The sequence below is a fragment of the Cervus elaphus genome, chromosome 11, assembly GCF_910594005.1.
Source record: "Cervus elaphus chromosome 11, mCerEla1.1, whole genome shotgun sequence".
In the NCBI taxonomy this organism is placed as follows: Eukaryota; Metazoa; Chordata; class Mammalia; order Artiodactyla; family Cervidae; genus Cervus; species Cervus elaphus.
In genome coordinates this window covers 57,288,384-57,305,521 of record NC_057825.1, presented here as the reverse complement: position 1 = coordinate 57,305,521, position 17,138 = coordinate 57,288,384, and the positions used below count along the sequence as shown (strand labels likewise).

Genomic DNA, 17,138 nt, shown 5'->3' with positions numbered 1-17,138 from the left:
GCCATTTTCCTCTGTGAGCCTCAGCTTCCTCTATGGCAAGGAAGGGATAATGAAACCTACCTCCTTCGGCAGCTTATGCGTAAACCACATGGGTAAGCATTTACCACAGTGAGGGCACAGTGATGCTTAGCCATCATTAGAGTGAAAAACTAGAGCAAGAAAACAGGCAACCAACACGGCTCAGTGCTCCCAGAGCTTCACACTGAGGACCATCAGTGATGCAACGAAAGACAACATTCCCCCAGATCAGGCAGACCCAGCGAAAAGATGGAGCAGTGAGGGGTCCTGGGGTCACAGGGGCTGGGGGCAGTTTTGGTTAATTAACCCAGAATTCCACAGCAGCTTTGGGCACTAGAGAGCATATAGGACCACAAATGTTGCCAGAACACAAAGACTGCTCTGCAAAATGGAGGAGTGGGAGCCCAGTAAGAACACCCAAAGGCAAGATGCTGGGCTCTTGTGTGGAGGAACCCCAGCTCTGAGAGAGAACCCTGACAATCTCCTCTTGAATCCTCAGCTACTCAGGGAGCCAGAGTTGGAGCTCGGTACAGACGGAGCTCCAGACAATGACTATGATTAAGACTGTGGTTTTTTTAAAAAGTCACAAAACGCCAGGAAGAAAACACATTAAAATAAAATAAAAGTTCATCAGGGAAGAGTTACAGATAAGTTGCTTTCTCTCCTGTATGTTTCAAACTTTTTATATATAGTTCTGTCTGCAACTATAGTTAGTTTTTGAAGTATTACTACTGCTTTTTAATTAAGTGTAAGAAAAAAAGTTCTGTTCAACCCACTTTAGAAGCTGAAGTGAAGCATCTGGACTAAGTATCTGGAGTGTATTCCTGGGGAGGAGCTTACATCCCCCAAGGAACTCTACTTCATTTAACCATAGGATGAGAAAAGAGGAAAAAAGAAAATTATACCACAAAACCTGAATAACTCTCTGCCCGAGGAGGTACTCCCGAAACCCACTTTTAGCAGCTGTTAGAGAGATCCAGGTACAAAGATCAGATCACCTGAGGAGCATCAGATTCCAAGGGACAGAAAACATGCCCTTTGTACAGGCAATATATAGTGTGTTAAGTATAGTCTTGTCTACATGAGTTTGAATATGGAAACTGATAAAGCCAGTGCTCTGAAAATAAGCCAATAGGCTGATTAAAAATAAACAGAGAACTTCCGTGGTGGCACAGTGGATTAAGAATCTTCCTGCCAATGCAGGGGACAAGGGTTCTATCCCTGGTCTGCAAAGATTCCACACGCCACAGGGCAACTAAGCCCTTGTGCCACAACTACTGAGCCTCAGTGCTGCAACTACTGAAGCCCACACTGGAGCCTGTGCTCTGCAACAAGAGAAGTCACCACAATGAGAAGCCCACACTTCTAGAGAGCCCTGACTCACCAAAACTAGAGAAAGCCCTTGTGCAGCAATGAAGACACAGTGCAGCCAATAAATAAATAATGAACAGAAGCCACCTGCCCAGTCTGGGTACAGAAGACCTAACGGAAGCAGGAGGACAGGCCCTGAGAGCCGGGGACACCTTCCAGAAACCCAGCCACTCACTGCCTTGTTGACGGCCATGCGAAGTTCAATTGCGCCCCCAAACTTCTGGGTCACAGTTCGGCTCACTGGGACATAGGCCATAGGGATGACCTCAATGGGGATGCCCTTGTGCCACTGATCCCCGAGGTTCTTTGAATCTTTCCTGGAAAGAAAAGAGTCAGAAGTATAACAGATGTCAATAAGCTCAACGGTGTAGACACGCCAAATTCAGGCACAGAGTCACTAACGAGGTGAGAGGTCAAGGGAAGCGAGGAGGGCCAAGTGTACAGGCTTCAAACGGACTGGCTGAGTTTGACTGTTTTAAAAAAAACTATGTGCAGTAAATATGACAACAATGTTAAAACCTGGATATGATCAGCTTGTGGTTAAACAGGTGTGAGGAACATAATCATTTATGCTCTTCCTACAGCTGTAATATTTTTTTTTAATTAACATGCTGAGCACAAGTGCCTTCTAGTAGACTCTGAGAGCCTGGTCAAAGACTGTCCACTACACAATCACAAGTGACACAGGGGAAGCAGGGGTGCTGGGTCACTGCCCAAGGCAGGCTTGACCTGCTTCCTCCGAGACTCCTTGCAGAGAGCGAAACGAGTGAATGAGTGATCAATAAGGACATGCTCTGTTAACGAGTGTGACATCTGTTTCCTCCTTCCAGCGGACATAAGAAAGAGCAGTATCTTCCTTCATCACAAAGCAGAACATAATTGTCCAAGGCACTCTCCTGAGTCACAGGAAGGAGGAGCGCCCCTCCCTCCAGTTCTGTTTTCTCCTCCATAAAATGAGGGCTGCCATCTGAGGCACCTCCTCAGTGGACAGTTCAGAAACACTGAACATCGTACCTGAAATCGGCAATCACGATGAAGCGACTGGCATTGCCGGCCACAATCTTCTCCTGGGTCAGGCAGCCTCTGGGGAATGGGGAAGAAGCAAAGGAACAAACATGGGGCTAAGTAAGACAAAACCTGAATTTGGGAACTAAAATCAGATACAGGAAACCAAAATCCATTCAGTTCTGACACTTAGAAATTTAATTTTTAATTCTTAAAAGAACAGCCCCCCTAACTCTATCACACTGTGCAACAGACTAAATAGTGTCTCCCTGCCCTCAGGCCCCCCAAATTCATCTGTTGAAGGCCTAACCCCTAATGTGACTGTATGTGAAAGAAGAGGTCTCTAAGGAAGTAACTGTGGTTCAATGAGGTTACTGAACCTCTGCTGATTAGGATGGGTATCCTTCTAAGATGATACCAAAAAGCTCTTACTCTCTCTCCCTCCACCACAGGAGGCTACACTGGGAAGGCAGCCATCTGCAAGCCCAGGGCTTCAGAACTGTGACAAACAAATTTTTCCCTTGAAGTCACCACGTCTAAGACTACTGTTATGGCACCTGGGCTAAGACCTGCTGCTTCCAGTAAATGGACTATGGAAACAGGAGTCTGTGTCTGGGAGAAAAGGTTCCCAGTGGGGCCACAGGCATAACCCAACTAAGATGCATCTGCCCAGGGAGCACAGTGCCTGGGGGAGGTCATGTGGCTGTGGCATGAAGGGGAGGATTAAGGACAAGCTTTGAACAACCTGCCCTCTCTGCCATTTGACAGCCAGAGTTTTGAAGCAGAGAGAGCACAGTGAGACTTTAAGCCCATTTTGTGTCACTGCAGAGTCTGGTTGATTATAAGAACGAGGAGACAAGGACTTCACCTTCTTCAACCCACCACTTCCTAACTCCCCAAAATTAACACTCAAGAAACACCTAATAAATGTTTCCCAAAGGAACGAATACACACATCGTTCCCTGCTCAGAGCCCACAGACCTAGTAATCTAGTCCCAGTAATGTGTTTGCTTTAGGCTGTGCAATTTTTTTTTTTTTTTGGCTATACAATTTTTAAAGTTGGAATCAGTAGAAGGCAGCAGACGGAGAACCCATTAAGATGAATCATTTCATTGACCAAGCTTGGGTCCCTGTCACCGGACTGCTACTAACAACCAAAAATGCCCAGCTGGCTCTACAGTCTTATGCTATCAACATCCGAGAAGAAAGACAAACTCGTGTGTATCACAGAGGCACTGTGCTTATCCTGCATTCCACTTGGCTTTGCTAAGGATTAACTGGCAGATACTTGGCAAAAAAAGGCCCCACAACTCACCCACCACCCTTGATGAGGTTGAGGTCAGCATCGACTTCATCAGCACCATCAATGGCAAGATCGATCTGCGTTGAAGAAAGATACAAAAACCACTGAGACCCTCGTGAGGACAGGCTCTGTGCTAAGCATGAACCTGCAACAGCTCATCAGACCCCAGCTGCCCTATTAGCCAAGCACAGTTGTTATTCCTATTTAACCAGTTAGGAAACTAAGACTCTCAGTGGTTAAGTTATTCCACTAGGGTCATGAGGAAACACATACGGACCACACGTGGGTGCAGCTCTCATCCACCACTTTATAATTCCTCTACTCTTTGATGGGCTTCTCTCTGGACAAGCTAGAATTACTGAGCATGCAATTTCAGTGTAAGTAACTTCACCTCCAAGTATAGAAAGAGATATATAGTATATCTGTGGGATTAAAATTTCCTTGGAAGCAGGCAATAATGGAAAAAAGTCTGAGAAGTACTGATTCAGAAATGTCTGAACTAATATGGCAAAAACAGGTATGCTGACACACATCTGATGTGATTTAAAATTGGAAAATTTCTGAGATCCCGCCCCCATGATCCCACTAAAGCACCTGTCTGAGCTTGCCCACTGCCTTTAACAGGAAGTTCCACTGCCAGCCCAAAAGCAGTGAAGGAGGAGAATAGGTTCATTCATGTTTCAAAATTTGAAATCAAGGAAGAGATATATTGATACTTCTCATCACTCCTGGTACTCTGCATGGACCATATGGGAGCCTCAGGAATGGTTTTTCTAAAAACATCAGTATAAAGAAGGAAATTGTAACCCACTCCAGTATTGTTGCCTGGAAAATCCCATAGACAGAGGAGCCTGGTGGGTTACAGTCCATGGGGCCACAAAGAGTTGGACAGGACTGAGCAACTGAGCATACATAAAACCTCAGGGTGCAAATTCAGTTCAAGCTGCAAGTCACAAGTTGACTGATACGGAGCCACCAAAACTTCAGTGGGGCAGCCTCACTTCTGCCTTTTTACAAGGATGAAGTGACAGCCCACGATGCTCCTCCCCACCCTGCTCTGACCCCAGCTACACCACAGCCAGCTCTCTGGGCACTGGAGGGAGGCAATCTTTTCTGCGTGGGTCCCATGTCCACCTTCAGCCCAAAGTATTCTATCACTTGGTCCTATACACCCCAGCCAGTCTGGGCATTGTCCACATATGCCCACATGCTAGCCTGGAGCCGCTCCCAGGGTTCCCATCCTCACTGGAATGCTCTCTCCTGCCCTTGCCACCTAGCCCTGCTAAAATTTTCACCTCTTCCCACAAAACCCCTCTAAGCAGCAGCACTCTAGAGTTGGAAGCACCTGAATTCATCCTCAGGCTCTGCCATTTATAAGAAGCAAGGCCTCAGGCAAACACCTTGCCTTCTCCATGCCTTTCTCACATTTGTAAAATGGGATGGTAACAGGATGGTAATAGTTCCTACCTTCCAGACTACAGGAGCTTAAATACAGGTGACCCTGAACAACAGGGTCGGGTTCGAACCATGCAGGTCCACTAACAGGCAGATTCTGTCCACGGAATATGCACTGCAGTACTACATAATCCATGGTTGGCTAAATACAGATGCAGAACCATGAATACAGAAGGCCAACTATGGCATGCAAGCATCTGTGGATTCTGGTTTTCACAGTGGGTCCTGGAACCAAGCCCCTTGGACACTGAGGGATGACTGTGGTTTAATACAGACCAGCACTTAGTAGAATAACTAAGCCCTCACACAGTGAGGGCTCGGGAAATGCCAGCTGTGAGGATGCTCCACACTCTCCTCAACTTCAGTCTCTGGATTGCTCGTGCGTTCAATCGTCTTAATCATAAAACTTCATTTTAATCTGTTTTCAAAGGCCCATGCTTGCCTCAGACAATTGCTTCTTATCTCCATTTAGCGGTAAACTCCAAGGGCCAGCCTGCTCATATTACATGTCTATGTGAGGGCTGCAGGAAGTCCTGGGTCCTGAGCCCCCTCATTTAAACCACAGGGAATGTCCTGGAAATTAACAGCCCTCCCACTTGTGACCTCAGCCAGGATTAATATCTAAAGTCCCAGGAGAAGAGGTAGTATGGCTGGTTGACTTTCCTCCTAGATTTGATCAGATATCCTGAGCCCACGAACAAGTGACAGTCATAAAAAAGGAGGCAGAAAAACCCAGCAGCCTCTCTTACCTCTGGGTGTCGGTCCAGGTCACTGAGAGTTAAGCCATGCTGCAGGATGAGCTGACGGGCCTGTGGAGAACAGGAGAAAGCACCCGTAATCATCATCTCTGAGCGAGGGTGAGGATTCTCAGAAGCCGCTTGGATCCAAGGGTCAGACACTCAGTACCACCAAGGCCCCTCCCAAATCCAACCTGTACCACCAAGAGATAGGGATCCAGCCCCGAGAATGGCAAAAGTTGGCCCATCCCAGGAACTGGAAGAAGGAAACAGCACCTACTGAACACTCTGCTCCCGAGCTAGACAGAGTCCCTCCTCTGTGACCTGTTACTTAAGATGATGTCATGGCCTCTGAAAGCCTCTGTAATACACTACAGTTGTTGCTGTTTTACTCTCTGAGTTGTGTCTGACTCTGTGCGACTCCATGGACTGTAGTCCACCAGGTTCCTCTAACCATGAGATGGATTCTCCAGGCAAGAATACTGGAGTGGGTTACCATCCCCTTCTCTAGGGGATCTTCCTGACCCAGGGATCGAACCTAAGTCTCCTGCATTGGCAGGCAGTCTTTACTGCTGAGCCACCCCGGAAGCCCAATACAGTACAGAGGCAGCCCTCATCTGTGGTTGCAGTTACCCACGGGCAACCTTGATCCAAAACTTTTACATGTAACATTCCAGAAATCACGAGTTTTAAACCGCACACCATTCTGAGTATAGCACAATGAGACCTCTGCTATCTGCTCCATCTGGTCCAGGATGTGGATCATCCCTTTCTTCAGCACACCCCACCTGGTAGTCACTGAACAGCCATCTCGGCTATCAGCCTGATGTCACAGTATCACAGTGCCGACCCTCACTGCACTTCACACAGGCGTTCCTCAGTTTACTGCGCTTCGCTTTATCGTGCTTTGTTACCAGCTGAAGGCTGCGGCCACCCTGCCCCCAGGGAGCCTAAGGGCGCAATTTCTCCAACAGCGTTTGCTCACGTTGTGCGTCACGTTTTGGGAGTTCTCACAGTATTTCAAACTTTTTCATTATCGTTACTACATTTGTTATGGCAGCCTGTGACCAGTGTTACTACTGTAACTGCTTTTTTCAGCAATATTTTTTAACTAAGGTATGTCCATTGCTTTTTTAGACATAATGCTATTGCACACTTACTAGAATATAATGGAGTGTAGACATAATTTCTATATGCACTGGGAAATTCAAGTAGCTCACTCTGTATCATACTATACTATGGTGGAATGGAACCAAACCTGGAATATCTCCAAGGTAAAGCTCCAAAGCACAATAGTGATGCTGGCAATTCAGATACACCAAAGACAAGCCATAAAATGCTCTCTTAAGCACAACAAGAAAAGTTGTTAACTTAGTAAGGAAAGGAAAAATGTTATACGCTAAGGCTGCTAAGATCTAAGACTCTAAGAACAAATCTTCCATCCATGAAACTGTAAAGCAGGAAAAAGAAATTTATGCCACTTTCACTGTTGCAACCCAAACTGCAAAAGTTATGACTACACTGCGTAAATGCCTAGTTAAGATGGAAAAGGAATTAAATTTTACAATAGTGTATTTTGAGAGAGAAACCATGACCACATAACTTTTATCAGTGTCTTGTTACAATTGTCCTATTATTAGTTGTTGTTAATCTCTTACCATGCCTAATTTACCAACTGAATGTCATCACAGGTATCTATGTATATGAAAAAAATATAGTATACATCACATTCAGTTGTATCTGCTGTTTCAGGCAGCCACTGGGGGTCTAGGAATGTATTCACGGATGAGGGGGCAGGGGAAGGGGGAAGACTACCATTACTTTTTAAAACTTCCTAAACTAAGATTTTGGGCTCCTAAATCACTGCAGATGGTGACTGCAGCCATGAATATAAAAAGACGCTTGCTCCTTGGAAGAAAAGCTATGACAAACCTAGACAGCATATTAAAAAGCACAGACATCACTTTGCCGACAAGGGTAAAGCTATGGTTTTTCCAGTAGCCATGTATGGATTTGAGAGTTGAACCATAAAGAAAACAGAACGCCGAAGAATTGATGCTTTTGAACTGTGGTGTTGGAGAAGACTCTTGAGAGTCCCTTGGACAGCAAGGAAATCAAACCAGTCAGTCCTAAAGGAAATCAGGCCTGAATATTCATTGAAAGGACTGATGCTGACGCTCCAATACTTTGGTCACCCGATGTGAAGAACTGACTCACTGGAAAAGCCCCTGATGCTGGGAAAGACTGAATTTGAATCCTGGGTTTTTATTTGATCCTATGAAAGATTACTGCTTAATTTTTAAAGTACTGTGGAGATGTTTAAAAGTCTCCCTACTTTTCACAGAGACATAATGAAATACAAACAATGAAATCATATTATGTCTAGGATTCACTTCAAAATAACACAGGCAGAGGAGGAGAAGGGGACAACAGGAGATGAGACGGTTGGATGGCATCACCGACTCGATGGACATGAGTTTGAGCAAGCTCCAGGAGTTTGTGATGGACAGGGAAGCCTGGCATGCTGCAGTCCATGGGGTCACAAAGAGTAGGACACGACTGAGCAACTGAACTGAACTGAAACTAAGAGCCAAATCTACAAAACATAAGAAAAGTTTTTTGTCTTAAATAATGTTGTAAAAAAAAATGACAGAAGAAGATCACTATAAATTGATACACAATGACAATTTCCAGGCCACACTGTTGAATAAAAATAAGCAAGAGAATACCTACACTCAGAAGAGGATATAAAAGCAAGACACCAGAATGGCTGCTAGTGAGGAGCATGGCAAACTGAGAGAACAGACTGGGAAAAAATCAGGATGTTTGTGGCCAAGTCAGCACCACTGACTATATGCTTACAATATATGGAGCAACCAAACATGGAAACCTTTTTACCAAAAGCCATGTCTAGAAAATATCTTCTGCCTAAAGTCAAAACTACCTGAGATTAAGAATGAGAAGGTCTTGGTTCTAATCTTAATTAAACCAGTCACATGACCCCTAGCAAGTTTTCTCACCTATAAAAAGATGACAGATAATGACCAATGTCAATCTTCAAATCCTAAGACTCTAACAATAAAACACAAACACCCTAGACTTTGCAATGTATGGGACCTATTTGGATCCTGATTCAAACAAACTGTAGAAAAATATTCTTAAAGGATAAGACAATAGGGGAAATTTGAATCCTAGATTTTTACTTCATCCTATGAAAGATTACTGCTTAATTTTTTAAGTATTGTGGAGATGTTTTAAAGACTCCCTACTTTTCAGAGAGACATAATGAAATACATACAGTGAAATCATATTATGTCTGGGATTCACTTCAAAACAACACAGGTAGAGGAGAAAAGGGTACAGATGAAAGAAAACTGGCCATGAATTGATCACTGTGGAACCTGGGCAATGGGGACACAGAAGTTCACTGCATTATTTAGTATCTTTTTTGAAGTTTGAAATTTTCCATAATAAAAAGGTAAAATAAAATGCTGAGTGAATCAAGTTCAAAAGAAAAAAACCCATGATTCTGAAAGAGAAATACATAATGAAGGGAGAAAACAACAAGAAAAAAGGTATTGCTGGTTCATTGCTCAGTTCCTAGGTTTCTCCCAACATGATATTGGAGAAACGATACTAATCACAGACCCTTAGGCTATAAAAACATTTGGAAGATGAACCCCCAAAACCCCCCACACATTGTGGTATTCATGCCTTTGGGGAATCCCTGCCCATGACGTCCCGAAGTTGTCCTATGTTACCAACTGCACACAGTAGAGGTGATGACAAGCCCCAGCTGAGATTAGTTTATAAAGAAGAAAGGGTGTGCTCCCCACAAGATTCCTCCTTCCCTTCCTCCACTCACCCTATCACACACACTAGGGAAAACCTGCTGCCAAGCCCTGAAGACACTGAGAGCCCTGGGGACAAGGCCCACTTCACAGCCTGTGAAGAAGTGAGGCCACAACATCCACGTGACAGAGCATGGAAGCAGATCCTTCAAGCAGAGCTGAGATGCCTGCAGGCCTGTCCAACATTCAGCTGCAACCTCACCAGAGACTCAAGGCCAGAAACACCCAGCTCAACCATTCCAGATTCCTGACCCCTGGAATCTATGAGCTTACAAATGTTTGTTGTTCTAAGCTGCTAAGTTTCAGAGTAATCTGTTCCAGCAACAGATATCTAATACAGATGCTGCTGGAATAATGATATGAACTGAATGCAGTTCAGTGTGACATCTATCATATATAAAACTGTGTTACATACTATTGGTGCCCAGTTTCTCAGCTGTGTCCAACTCTTGCGACCCTATGGACTGCAGCCTGCCAGGCTCCTCTGTCCCTGTCCATTTTTCAGGCAAGAATACCAGGCTGGGTTGCCATTTCCTCCTCCAGGAGATCTTCTCAACCCAGGGATTGAACCTGTGTCTCCTGCATCTCCTGCACTGGCAGGAGGATTCTTTACCACTGAGCCACCTGGGAAGCCCATTATATAACTGTATACTTTGGGTTGGCCAAAAAGTTCGTTCAGGTTCCTCTATAAGATGATACATGTGATGTAAACCTGAACAAACTTTTTGGCCAACCCACTAGTTAGAAACAATACTAAACTACATTCAAATGTATTACATGAAAGCTGATGGAAGGAAACAATTCTCTCATGATTCCTATGGGGGAAAGAAATCTGTATAAAATATATCATTTTCATTTAACCCGAAGTTTAAAAACTGCCTACACCACTTGCCAGTGTTACTGTTTCATGAGGCTTTTCTGTTTGTCCACCTAGATGGTAATCAGAGTATGCGATAGCACATTTTATATACACTTTTCACCAGCAGTTAGGGTGAGCTGAGCCAATAGTTGAGTAAGTAACTATTCTGAGTTCATTCGAAAAGGAGTTACCTAGTACAAACTCCTGTTTTAAGAAAAAAAATGATGAGACTTCCCCGGTGGTTCTGTGGCTAGGACTCCATGCCCCCAATGCAGGGGACCTGGGGTTCGACCCCTTGTTGAGGAACTAGATCCCACATGCCTCTTCACCACTGCCGCCAGCTGCCCGAGTCAATGCCTGTCCAGAGTCTGCATGTGAAAAGAGCCCAGTAGGTAAGTTCAGCCTGTGTTACGTGGCTGGGAGGCCAACTGCTCTCCCTTTAAACAGTCTGAATCCCCAGTCACAACGTGAAGGGCCCTGTACAATGACCCAAGGATCCCACTCAGAAGGGACCCTTCAGGCCTGCTTCCATCAGCAGGTCCTCTGACACTCGCTTCTCCCCATATCTGACTGGACTCCCACACAAGGCCTCAACCCTGCACATGGACAGAAGCATCATCATGGGTGGCATGAAATCCTTCCTCCCTGGGTGTGACGCGTTGTACTGTGCTCCCCCCAAAAACAGATATATTGGGGCTTCCCTAGTGGCTCAGTGGTAAAGAATCCGTCTGCCAATGCAGGAGACACAGGTTCAATTCCTGGGCCAGGAGATCCCACATGCTGTGGAGCAACTAAGCCCATCCTCCACAACTACGGAGCCTGTGCTTTAGAGCCCAGTGGCTGCAGCTATTGAGCCTGTGCACCCTAGAGCCCATGCTCCACAAGAAAAGCCACTGTAGTGAGAAGCCCCCACATCAGAATCAGAGAGTAGCTCCCGCTCTCCGAAACTACAGAAAAGTCCCATGTAGCAACAAAGACTCAGCACAGCCAACAATAAAAAAAATTTTTTTTAAAAAAGGAAAGATATGTTAGAGTCCTAACCCCCAGTACTTCTGCCTGTGACTTTACTTGGAGATCGGGCTTTTACAGAAGTAATCAAGTCAGTCATGAGAAGTGAGCCCTAATCCAACACAAGTGGTGTCCTTAGAAGAGGAATTTGTGCACACACGGAGAGGCACACAGGTAGAATGCCACGTGAACATGAAGACTGAGAGTGAGGACACGCACCGCAAAGCCAAGTAATGCCAAAGACTGCTAGGAAACCGCCAGAACTTAGGAGAAAGACAGCATAGTTTCTCTTTCACAGCCTCTAAAGGAATCAACATCTAGCCTCCAGAACCTAGAGACAATGAATTTCTGTTTTTTAAGCTGCTCAATCTGTGGTTCCTTGTCACGGCAACCCTGAGAAACCAATGCAGTGAATCCAGCACCACAGCCCCACTGTGGGGATACGGACCCATGGCTGGCTCAGCCACAGGTGCTCAACTGAGACTGGTATCTGTTGACACCATGTACTCCAGGCTCATGTGCTGAGGAGCTCCTGAGAGTGTAATGAAACAACTCCCCTGGCTGTCTCTTCCAGCTCTTAAAAGTGCTGGAAACAGGAAAGCTAACGATTAGTTTACACTTCTGGAAAAAAGACAGGAAGCAATGCCTTCTCAATGCAGTTCCACAGCTGGTGCCTGCAATGCCTCATGTGATCAAGGACAGGCAAGCATTCTGGTTTTTCATCAGTTTTACAATAAAACCTGAAAACTTTGCATCTTCCTTTCTATCACCTAATAGAGGGGAACTAAAGGCCATTGTGAATAAACACTTTTTTTGCTTAGACCAGATCTAGCTTTTAAATACAATTTTTATTTTCTTCTCCCCAAATCTTTTAACTTTGAAGGGAAAATCTACAAAAATCCTTTAAGTCCCTATGGGTTTACTTTTTTAAAAGATAGAGCACAAAATATTTTGGCTTCCTTTCAGTCATTTCAGGAGACTACAGCTGGCTAAATGTAACACAAAATAAGTTTGAATTTAAGGGAGGGAAAAAAACAAACCTCTGAAAAAGTTTATTTTTTAAAGTCCTGCAAACTGTGAATGACTTTTCTAACCGATCAACTGGAACTGGCCATCATTTTCCAGTTTTGCTATTAATTACCATCATAACACACAGGTGCGCTTGGAGGATGCTATCTGAAAAACACACATCAAACTTCCTTCCAATTAAAGAAGTTTAATTGGAACTTCTTGAACATGAACACCTGTATTTAGCTCAGCTCTTTCCCCAAACCTCTCTAAATTTATGATAAAGGAATTTTTCTTAAAGGCATAAACCAAAAAGAAGAGAAAAGAGCAACCAGTTTTTAAAAGTTAGACCACTGACGGACAGTGATAAGTGGCAGAAATGAAGAGAAATCCTAAACCTGTACTGGAGAGAGCTAAGAAGCAACCTCCCAAAAGGTTCCAGGACTCAGCGACACTGTGAACTTCAGAAACAGACACAACAGTGGGAATGAGAAGGGAAAGCTGGTTGAAAGGCTATTTGAGAACCTGTTACAGCTTCTCATCTTTCTCCACTTCTTCCAAAGTACCATGTTTGTTCTCTGGAGAAGGTCAAACAGCAGGGCTCAGGACTGGGCTGCCAGGCAGAGCTGCAGATGGGGTACTCCATCAGTGAGCTTTTGCTGCAGAGTAGTTACCCCAAGACTCAGAGACTTAAACAAGCAAATAGTTATTAATTCTCATGATGCCATGGACAGACTGAAAAGTCTCTAGTATGACCTCACTCACATGCCTCTTACCCTCCAGGGGAGTTAGCTGAGGCCTGTTCATAAGGCAACAGGAAAGGTTTCAGGAGCAAAAAGGCCAAGCCCCCAAAGCAAAAGCACTTTTCAACCCACTAATGACACGTTCCATTGGCGAAACAAGTAATATGATCAAGCCCAGAGTCAAAGACGCACTGCAAAACGTAGCAGGCGCTTCTTCTCCATCTAGCACAAGAACAACACTGAAAATGGGAGAAATCAGAAGCAGGTTTATGTCGCGAATAACAACAGATGTCTTCTCACCCTCTTCTCCTATTTGGTTCCCAGGACATGGCAGCTATGCATACCCCTCCTGAAAGGGCACTGGGCAGTCTACTCTGGGAAACCTGACCAGTCAAAGGAAAGAAAAATGATCTGACTCCAGAAGTTTCCCCCAAGATAAGGGCTTGGCAGACAAGTCGAGAGCAAGGACTACCCTCACCCTGAGAGCTGCTTTCCAATCAGCTTCTTAGTCTACTAGTGTTCAAAACAAGCAGAAAGGTAAAGAATACCAGAATTAAGAGATGCCAGAATTAAAAAAAGAAAAGACCAAGCATTCTAACAATATTTGTCTGTGTTGGTTGTAACTTGACTATATCAGTCAAAACTCAGAATTACATGTTAAAAAAGGGTAATTTTTTTTTTTTTTACCACTCCACATGGCATGCAAGATCTGAGTTCCCCAACCAGGGATCAAACTCATGCTTCCTGAAGTGTAAGTGTGGATTCTTAATCTTAACCACTGGACCATCAGGGAAGTACCAAAAAAAGAGTAAATTGTACTCTATGTAAATTATACTTCCAACAAACTGTAAACAACAGCAACAAAAAAGTTCTGAGGAAAGATAAGAAGGAGAAGAGACCTTAGAAGAAAAACAAAAGCATTAATATCCTCAGGGAGCTTAGAGAAGGAACTGGAAAAACTGAACCCATAAAACAAACAAACAAACAAAAACTTACTCAGAGAACAACAAAAAGAGTTCTTACATGAAATTAAACATATGAAAGCAAAGAAAGCTCAATAGAAGGGTTAGAAAAAGATAAAGCCGAAAAGACAAAAAGACAAAACAGGCCATGAGCACCAAGGACTTAACAAGGGTCCCAAAAGAAAGAACAGAGAAAACAAAAGAAAATCAAAGGAATAATAGGGAAAAGGAAAAATCCCCCAAATTGAAGATCGTGAATTTGTAGAATGACATGTCCCAGCAAGCGCCCAGCACAATGGACAAAAATAAACCCACACCAAAGTGAAATTTCAGAACACTGGAGATAAAAATAACATAAGGGTGTAAGAGTTCAGAGAGAATGAAAAATAGACTTCATACAAAGGATCAAGAATCAATGGCACCGAGCTCCTCAATAGCAAATTGAAAGCCAGCAGACAGACAGAACCAAGAACTAAGAAATGATTTAGCAGAGATTTCTATACCCAAATAGCTGAGTTCCAGAGAGGCTATAATAAAGACATTTTCAGACATCCAAAGCGCCGACAAGTTTGCACCCCATGCACTTAGGTAGCTACCTGAAGCAGCAGTCCTCAACCTTTTTGGCACCAGGATGGGTTTCGTGGAAGAGGATTTTTCCACAAGGGTGGGGAGGTGGTTTTGGGATGATTCAAGCACATTACATTTACTATGCATTTTGATTACAATGTGATATATAATGAAATAATTATACAACTCACCATGATGCCGCCACTGATCTAACAGGAGGAGCTCAAGTGTAATGCAAGCAATGGGGAGCGGCTATAGAGATGAAGCTTCCCCAGTTCGTAACTGGCCACAGACAGGAACCAGTCCATGGCCCGGGTGTTGGGGACCCCTGATATGAAAGACGTGTTTCACTAAAACTGAAGGAAACAAAACTAAAGGATGTAGGGGAGTAGTGCGGAAGAACAAGACCAAGGGACTGGATGATCCAAAACGAGACAGAATAGGTAAGTTCCTGAGCATAAAGGGAGACAACTCCAAATCCACAGCAGGGTACAGCTGCTAGCAACCAGAGAACTCAGGCAAAAAGATGAAAGTCATAGAGTGGAATGTCCACTGGCCAGACAGGTGAGATTTTCCATGTAGCTAAGAGTTTGAGGCTGAATTAGTAAGAAGTATGTAGATAACCTGGCAAATGAAAAAAAAAACAAAGGCATGATTTACTTAACTTTTGGCAGAACAAAACAATGGGCAGGTAAGGAAGCGTAACCACAGCACACCGCACAGCTCAGCTGTAGTTTGGTCATCGCCTTCCTGTAAGCACTCAGTAAGCCTCACCAGAATATGACTGTCCTGAAGACTGGGAGAAGGATGTGTGAACTGTGGGAACAAGGAGGGAAGAGATAATCAAATGCTCATCTTCCTTTCACCCATTCAGTGTAGAATTATTACCTAAAGTTGAAAATAAAATGTAAATAGCAAGAAAGTATGTAGTTTCCAGATTCTGGAGCAAACATCCAATGAACTAAAGTAGTTTTAAAAGTATGTCCACCTATGGGACTTCTCTGGCAGTCCAGTGGCTAAGACTACGAGCTCCCAATGCAGGGAGTCTGGATTCAATCCGTGGTCAGAGAATTAAATCTTGCATGCCACAAAGATCCTGCATGCTGTATTGAAGATCAAGGATCCCGACTGCCACAACTGAAACCCAGAACAGTCAAATAAATAACTATTAAGAAAAAAAAAAAATTATTGCTTAAAGAGCAAGAAAAAAAAAAAATTCTTGCTTAAAGAGCAAGAAACAGTTGTGGTCAGAGCGGTGGTGGGGGGTGGGGATTAAGGGAGTGTTTTGCTTTTTAATAAAAAAAAAAATTATTTGACTCTTCAGTCTACATGCATGTGTTTAACTGTGGGCTTCCCCGGTAGTTCAGATGGTACAGAATCTGCCTGCAATGCAGGAGACCCAGGTTCGATCCCTGGGTTGGGAAGATCCCCAGGAGAAGGAAATGGCAACCCACTCCAGTTTTCTTGCCTGGAGAATCCCATGACAGAGGAGCCTGGCAGGCTACAGTCCATGGGGTCACAAAAAGTTGGACACGACTGAGCAACTAATGTCGTATACAACTTTAAAAATGAACACCAATATCAAATAACTTATTAAATAAGAAAAATGCTAGATGATCAATCCATTTGGAAAAATGACACACTTAGACGTTTTCAAAAGACCAAGGCAACCCATCACAACCCTTCTGACTTAGAGTATCTCCTCAGGACAGCCAGATTTCAAAAGCAAGAAAGGCCAAGTAAAACCACTTCCTTCCCAACCCGACATAAGAATTATGGTACTGTCTTCAGTCCCCTGGGTGCCCACCTAGCTGGTCAGAGTCTCCAAGAGATTTAACTTCAAGGAAGATCTGGCAGGACACACTATCCTAACTTCCTATCCTGTCTCCTCCTCCATTCCCCACTGACAGGCAGGGGCACACACCTGACTTAGAAGGAAACTTTTGCTGTTTAATCGCTCAGTCATGTCCAACTCTGAAACCCTGTGGACTGTAACCCACCAGGCTCCTTTGTCCATGTGACTCTCCAGGCAAGAATACCGGAGTTGGGAGCCATTCCCTTCTGCAGGGGATCTTCCTGACCCAGGGATCAAACCTGAGTATCCCACATTGGCAAATGGATTCTTTACTACTAAGCCACAAGGGAAGCCCAAAAGGATACCGTCCTCTACTTCAGCTCTGTCCCTTCACCAGAGCTACCTGCAGTGCTGAGCCTCCAGGATTGAGAGTTTCTTTACCCAAGGCCACAATGT

General features: G+C 44.2%; 1 protein-coding gene across 1 annotated transcript in view; it reads right to left on the bottom strand.

Annotated features, from left to right (window-relative positions):
• The window catches only part of RPIA (ribose 5-phosphate isomerase A), a 32,965-nt gene that overhangs the window by 4,407 nt on the left and 11,420 nt on the right, over nucleotides 1-17,138 (bottom strand). Inside the window, exons 4-7 of the mRNA XM_043917848.1 lie at nucleotides 5,902-5,961; nucleotides 3,710-3,774; nucleotides 2,404-2,472; nucleotides 1,565-1,706 (exon numbers count right to left, since the gene is read on the bottom strand). Of these exons, the coding sequence (XP_043773783.1) occupies nucleotides 1,565-1,706; nucleotides 2,404-2,472; nucleotides 3,710-3,774; nucleotides 5,902-5,961 (336 nt within the window). The remainder of the gene's footprint in view (nucleotides 1-1,564; nucleotides 1,707-2,403; nucleotides 2,473-3,709; nucleotides 3,775-5,901; nucleotides 5,962-17,138) is intronic.